Source organism: Nestor notabilis, unplaced genomic scaffold (assembly GCF_000696875.1).
Source record: "Nestor notabilis isolate BGI_N333 unplaced genomic scaffold, ASM69687v1 scaffold26763, whole genome shotgun sequence".
Taxonomy (NCBI): Eukaryota; Metazoa; Chordata; class Aves; order Psittaciformes; family Psittacidae; genus Nestor; species Nestor notabilis.
Window position 1 is genome coordinate 66,833 of NW_009921893.1, and position 8,089 is coordinate 74,921.

The window sequence follows — 8,089 nt, forward strand, 5'->3', positions numbered from 1 at the left end:
CCTTTACCATAAGCTATTGGTCATGTCAGCTTCCATGCAAAAATCTCAATACAATTTCCTGCAAGCTGTAGGTTCTCTGCATTTCTTGTCGGATCTGGACTCTGACATGAGGCAGTGGCACTTTCTCAACTCACAAGCCATCTACAAAAACCTCTAATGGCACTCCATGCTAAAAGCCATGGAAATTCTCTTTGTCCTCATTTTGACTTAAATCAAAATAAGTCTATTACACGAAAATCCTGACCAGGTATAAGAGAACAGTTCATACTCCACATCTTCGAATATTCCTTGGAAGATGAGCCTTATTAGCATTGTGAAAGACATGCCAATCCTTACCCAGGTTTCCTGGAAGTTCTCACAACTATTTCCTCTTATTCTTTCTCTCCTTCAAAATTAATTTTGTTTTCCCTGTACACACTTTACATTGATTCCTGCTCTCCCCTGTTAGAAAAGTTTCTTCATATACTTCGCTTTCTAACAAGAGCATTTATTTCCTTACATAGCCACACCGTAAACTTTCCCTTCAACTCTCCATTCTCTTCTCAGCCTTCTCCTAATAATCAAGCTGACCTGAAAACCAGATTCTTTCTTAACTCATATTTTAACCCAAAATATGCTTCTGTCCAGAATTAAGAGGATGGGATTTCAGTCACCTAGTTACAGAAGCCCAAATACTGTCCGTGGCAAACCTTTTGGGGTTCAGGAGATGCTTTTGAAATAGGGCTGCATCTAGACTGCAGATGGTGTTCGGTTATTCGCAAACACAACAATATGAAATCTTCCCATGCAATTCAATGCCTTTGAACAAATGAATCCAGCTACCACTGATTAGAATTCTTAGTATATCTTGTTCACCCAAAGTGACTCCCAAAACAACCAGAAGAAATAGAAATTATGGTGGAATTCCAAGTTTTCCTTTTTAAAATGTGTAGATCTATCGTCTCATTCTGCATAAAACTGAGCTGTACAGACTGTCCAGTCACACACTACCACAAGTCACTGTGAAGTGTTGCACCTGCAATCTGGTAATAACCAGTAGTTTTGCCTTCTTTTTCTAGACTCTGCTATTAAACTACATGTTAAGTAACAAAAGCAGTTGCCATAGCCTCGTTAACACCCTTGGATTTATTACCAGCTTTGCTTCCTCTTAGGCCTCCTTCTCCTTTCACATACTGCCCTTTACAGGTGAACAGCTGTCATTTCCCTAAATCAGGCCCCCTCTTCCTCCTCAGGCAAATGTCTTGTATTTCACAGTTTTTCCAGAGGTTAGTTCACAAGCAAAGGAGCATACTCTCTGTACCTATAGAAGCCACAAAATGGCATTCAAATCATCTCTCAACACTTTTTGATGTACCAGGCCTCTCCTCCATGACTTGCTCAACCACAGCTCTCTGAAGTCACTCCTTGCAGATCTATGCTGTTAAGGTACAGAAGCAGAGATAAAGGCACAGGAGCAAAGGAAGACAAAAACCGGGCTGTATGTTAACTTGGTTCAGGCTATTACAAGCTTTTAGCAGTGCAATTTATTATGGCAGAAGACATTTCTACTCTGGCACCAACCTGTCTGCAACAAAATACTCTAGGACACGTAATTGTGTGTTTGAGTACAAAATCAACAGTATTCAAATTGTTTGTATTTATATGCATTTCATCTGGTTGCCCTTCCTTTATAATTTTAGCCAGCTATTGCTGTCAACTATGTAATTTCCTCTTGGACTGTATCTGCTTATGCCAGTGGCAATGGTTACTCATCACGTACAAGAGTTTACAGACCACGTCATTGCAAAGTGTGTCTGTCCTCACCATTCATTTTTCATAAGCCCCTTTCAAGTTCAAAATAGAACTAGCAGTAGAATTAGAACCATAATTAAAGTTGTGTAAGATCTTTCACTGGCTTCAGTGGGAGTCGGATGATAGGAAATTCTGCTCCTGCCAGTCTTCACAATTACTGACACAGACATTCATGTGTTGTGCCAACAGTTTTCTTCTCTTAAGTACCTTATGAGAAGCTCTGTACCTGGTTTGTGCTCTGGACCTTGCTTGTGATTCTCAAGACAAGAGAATCCTTCTTTTCCCCTCATTTTTCCTCTACCTAGGCAGAAGAAGGAAAAGTCAGACAATGAACAGGCACACTGCTCCATTTCAAACAGTGATTCCTACATAGCTTCCTGAATAAGCCTGGCTTTTTTGACAAAAATAACTCAAAAAAATATACTGTACCATTATATAGATATAAAAACAAAGTAGAAGCAAAATATGTTTTCTGCTGTTTGAGTTACGATTTTATATCTATGTATGTACATATACACACAAATAAAATTATGAGATAGTGTGGGGGAAAAAAATCATATGCAGGAATCCAAATCTCCATAAAGAGATATTAAGCAAGTAAGCAGAAGAAACAAATTTATCAACATTTTACAAGCCATTCTGCTATGCTTGCTCCATGAAAGAGTGAATTTATGCCAAAGTTGCTATGACACTGAAAAGTACTTTCGGAATGAAAGCAGGCTAACACTGTTACCTTAGCTTTTCACAAAACAATGCCATTTTCAAATATGGGTATATATAAACCTATTTTTCACTCATTACATAGTGAAGCATCCACACAATCATTTAATGCTGCATGTCAGAGCACTCCGAAAGGCTGTAACAATATCGGTTCTTGGTTGCAACTTATCTGAAGTGTCGTGGTACAGTTCATTTCATCAGACTGAAGGATCCTCAGCATGAACTATTTCAAGACAGATCATAGAATCATGTCTGCAACATGGAAAGCCCCTGTTTCATATTATTTACAGAACTGAATAGAAGTATCTTCAATTGTAGGACTATGTTGATATCCCAGTTAAAAAAACCTCACAAAGTTGACAGTATCTCAATGTATGCTAGAACATAACAGTGAAAATGACCTCAGGCTATTAAAAAAAAATTTATTAAGATTCTTTTCCATGAAAGATTGGTACTACAATCAATGTAACCATTTAATCAGTCAAGTATGTGTGTTATAGGCAGGCACAACATTACAAAACAGGCAAGTACAATGCCCGATTAAGCGAATACAGTCTGAATATTTATTCATCCACTATTTCTGAAAACAGAGTTATCAAATATCCACCAGGGAAAAAGATGAACTACTTTAGTTTCTCTTTGGCATACTTATCAGGACAATGAATTAATTGCAAGTGTCTTCTATTGCTGCCAGTGCTGTGAAGAAAAAAAGAACTGAATGGAAGATTGTATGTCAGAACTCAATTTTAGGACTCAGGCGAACCAGCTAACGCATCAGAACTGGTGACAAACAACCATTCAGCTGCCAATACTTCACAAGGCAGACAAGGACTACATTGTTTTATAATGCAGTTTTGTGGAAGGTGTAAAAAGAATTACAGTAAATTTATGCACAGTACATACATATTACACACAGTTATATAAATACCCATGCTGTGGCTGGACTTCAGGAAGTTCATTTATCAATAAGAAAGCTAGTATCAGACCTCCCAGCGTCCATTTAATACACATTGCACTTCGCATCCAGTAATATGTTCATTTCTGTACCTCTCTTAAAAATAGATTTTAAACAGAAGCGAAGAATAATATCGAATCTTTCCATAAACTTTGTTTTCTTATTTACATTGTAATATTCCATTATACATAAAGACTGCATTACGATACATTATCTTCATATAGCTTTTTGTGATACATACAGCTTGAAGCTATTAACATCTTAGTTTGGGAACAGAGATATGACCTATAAGACTATTAAACAACAATTCTAGCCTTAATTTTGCTCTAGTTTGTTTCACTGAAACCATTCTTTGACAAAAACAAACAGTCCTCCTTATTGGGGAGGAAAAAAACAACCTATGCTGAAACCACTTCTGGATTTCCTTAAACCACTGAGAAACTTAGAAACCATAATAACTTTTGCATAATGATATAGCCACATAAAAGGCCTGTTACTTTTAAATTTAGAACATGAATGACAATTGTGACCCTATCTTTAAATTAATTTCCTTTTTTTTTAAGCTTTCACTGATTTTTCAAACATGAAACAATGAAAATGCAAACATCAGTCATACATAATCTTAACCTTTGCACAATTGGGAAGAGTTCCTATTTTATTAGGGAAAAAATGAACATGCACACACCCTCATTCACAGAGTGAGAACATAAACTACAGCAGCACTTGCCTCAAGTTATGGTGCACATGGTTGCAATACCGGGTATAAAACAAGAGTAGAATTTCCAACATCTGTTAGAACACAAAAAACTTATTGTACAAAAAAAGTCATTCACATTCTTTGCAACGAAGTGAGGAATCAGCTGTTCAGCTTTCTGGACTCTCCAGCCGACAAACTCCTCCTTCTATTGCCACGGACTGTCCTGCCACAGCTCCAGGAGGAAGTCTTGAAATGTGAGTCTGTGGAAAAGTCAAGAGAGTATTTTTGAGTGAGAAGAGAGGCAAAATTACACAGGACACAAAGCAAGCTTGAAAGTATTAGCAATTAAGCTGTTCCATCACTGAAGTCTGAAGGCAAAATACAAAGCAACTTGAAAAGCTGAAAACAACTGGGATACTTTTTTTGTCTGCATTAATGTTTAACACATGAAGAGAAGGACCATGACAGATGCGTAGAAAGGGTAAACTGGATGACCCAGTGCACTGAACGTAGAAGAAAGAGATGTTCAGCACGAAGACAAAGGAAAACTGTGGCATTCCATGGTTTGTAAGACTATTTCTTAGGGACATATGAAAAAGTTTAGTACTGCACAAAAAAATATACCTTACAGAAATCTTAGACACAGTAATCTATCTGACAGAGATAAACTAACTCTTCAAGGCATAAGGCAACTGCGATGATCAGGATGCAAAGAAGAAATTTCTCTGCATAAAATACCTACTCATTCACCTAAAAACCCACAAAGACTTACTCTAACATATTTGTTGCCAACTGTCAAATAAACGGACTGAAAGAACAATTGTGTTTCTGACAACAGGCGTCTTTTCCATCAAGAAGTTTTAAAAGCAGGCCTTTGAGATGGCTCTGTAATATTTCAGTCAGAACATAAAAGCCAGAACATAAAAGCCAGAATGTGGGCACGTGTGTTTGTGTACACAAAAATTCAGCTTACAACTGTGTTGTAATTCAGTGACAGAAAAGAATCTGTTAAAGATCCTTTATATTGAGGTGCATTTTATTACCAATGGGCAAAGGCATTCACTTATTAAAAGATACTTTGACTTACTGTGAGAAGTAATGACTTTTTTCCCCCCTTGCACACATTTTTATGTTGTGAAAATTGTTTATGTTTTTATCCACATTGTTGATTTTTGAGCTACAGCAAAAGCCATTTACAGATGTATCGAGTGCTTTCATTTAGGCCAAATGGCTAAAGCAGTGTTAAATCAAAACAGCAAAAGAGTTAGAAGTTCTACAAACTTCACCATTTCCTACTTTCAGAGCCTCAGTGGAACTCCAAAATGCAAGAGGGCTGGTAAAAGCATTTCCACAGGCTTGAGGCAGAACATGGCAATGGCTGGGACCCACCAGCTCTCGCTACACTCCAGCCATCCCTCGCACCAAAGCAGGAGTGCTGGCATTCATTCCTCTCATGACTTACAAGCTTCAAGTGATTCATTAAGGCTCAGAAAACATAATGTTTAAACAATTAATAAATTAGGAACTAGGTTTTATTCCTGCTAAAATATACAGCTCACAACATAGTATTTGCTGGCATTTAGAAATTACAGCTTCCTGTTAAGTGCAGCCAACTACATATTTAAGTTTCTGTATGTACATTATCCCATTTAAAAGATTTAAGTGCTGCAAAATGTGTAACTTGCAATGAGGCAATGGGTTGTGAGAAAAAGTAGAGATATAAAAGTTCAATAAAAATAACTTGTATCAACTGAGCAGAAACCGATTTGAGACAGTAACCACCATTCATTGCATTGAAGAGACATTTTGTATCTAGGAGGCAGCTTCTTTTCTTGACAAGGGTATACTGGTGTCTACTCTTCAGTGGTCTTGGTTTCAGTTAAATTACAGAGTGGCATTTAATTTAAAACATTTAAAGGTTTTCATTTTACTGCTAAAATTTTGATCTCTGGCCTTTCTGCTTAACATCGGAACATCTTCCTACCTTCAGAACAACTTTAGTTACAACTGTGATTTACCACTTCAAGAAAAGATTCTTTTCAAACCTGTTACAGTTTCCCCCAAAATGAAACTGGCAATTTTTCGGAGATATTATTTTGTAAGTTTAAAGAAAAAAAAAAAAAACAATAGAAAAACAAAGAAAAACAAGTGGAAGAAGGGTATTTTTTATTTTATGACCAACAGACCCAAGACCTTTTTCCAGGTCTGTGAAAATCTCTAAATGAAAAGTGGGATGACAGTGTAAAAGCAGTGTTCAACACCACTGCTTTTCTAGTGAGATGCTGCAATCAAAGCTAACCAGTGGTCCACTCTAAGGCAGGCAACATTTGTAAGTGAGATTGCTTGTTTACTGTGATCAGTCAGAATTATTAGCAGATGATTGTAACAATACGAGAAAAAGCACAAAAGGCCCCATGATGCTGCCAAGAAGCTTGTTACTGAAACAGAAGAAATATTGTTATGATATGTCATGAATCTTATAATCAATTTTTTTCATTACAACTACAACAGACCTGACCTGTGTAAATTAGTTTTCTGACCCAAGTTATGAATTGACCTTCTGCATAGGCTTGACTTACCCCCCAGCCTAAAGTTAAATGCCTAATAGACTCTTATGTAATTAAAGAAGCAAAATGTGAGGTTTTATTGAATCCACATGAAATTCATAGATCCTGTTATTTTAAAAACATAGTTCAGCACTATATCCTCGTAAGTTTTTGAGCAAGGAAAGGAAAACACACAAGAGGGGATAAGCAGATAATCGATATCTATCAATACCTTATCAAATAGCTATGCTTAAATAAATAGACTGTCTGAAACACATTTCCTCTACAAAAACTCATTTCCTATAAAAGGGAAACAATGTTTCCCATACAAAAGACCCCAAACCACTATACACTGCCATCTGTAAATTTCCATTTACTGAAATACCCAAACCACATACAACAAAACCCTTCTTAAAGCCTTTACTTGCATCCAGGTCATCTGCATACTTTATATGACAGAGCAAATAAGGATGCTGTTTTACACTGACTACTTCTTATCACTTTCACCAATGGCTGCCTTGTGCAGAACTACAAGAAGACAGCTATAAGATGATAGTGTTTATAATACGTTACCTAATCAGTAATACAAAAGGATAACATTGCTATGTCAAGATAAACTCCCAAGTGAACTCATACAGCTATATCCCCCTTGTTCATAGCCCTAAGAACAATCTCCAGTAAATAAAAAGAAAGATCAAAGAACATGAAATATTTTTAAACACGACCACAGAACTTACTTGTAGAGTTTGTCACATTTTTATATCCCAACATCATACTTTACATTAAGCTCAGATTGTACAGTGGATTAGGTTTAGATTTTTAAAGCATAAAAATAAAAACCAAACAAATGAAGAACAACATTGGAAAGCTTTGAATTGAATTTTTAACTGATTAGTCTCTCAGCTTCACAAGTTGAATGAACCCACACCTGGGGGCAATTGTGCCTGAGAGCACAAAAACAGGAAAAGAAAGAGTTTTCCTGTATTAATCCTCCACTCAGCTTCATGGAAGCCTTTCTGAGGAAACCATATGCCAAGGAGAAGTAGATTTAGAATGACAGGGCTATCCGCATCTTCAGCTCCATAAACAGGATTTTCACTGTCCCCAAGAATATTCTTACTTGATTCGCTTTCCTAGAGAAAAGTGAGGTTGGTGAGGGCCTAGTATGAGCAGAGGTCCTGACAGGCAGGAAACCAGTTAGTCACCAGAGATCTGTGTTTGCAGCTTGAAGGAGGAACCTTGTGCCCACAGTTCAAAAGGAACAAAAGTCAAGATGAAATATTTGAATTTGCCTCCCATAAAGGAAGAACAAGCTAACCAACCTTCAGACACTGATTCTTGCTCCATGCACTTGTCATCCAAACACGTTTCCCTCTTTCC

At 37.0% G+C, this 8,089-nt stretch overlaps 1 protein-coding gene across 1 annotated transcript in view; it reads right to left on the minus strand.

Annotated features, from left to right (window-relative positions):
* Positions 1-2,874: 2,874 nt before the first annotated feature.
* Positions 2,875-8,089, minus strand: part of LOC104403277 (threonine aspartase 1-like) — a 22,330-nt gene continuing 17,115 nt past the window's right edge. Inside the window, exon 5 of the mRNA XM_010011354.1 lies at positions 2,875-4,423. Within this exon, the coding sequence (XP_010009656.1) occupies positions 4,331-4,423 (93 nt within the window). The 3' untranslated portion in view covers positions 2,875-4,330. The remainder of the gene's footprint in view (positions 4,424-8,089) is intronic.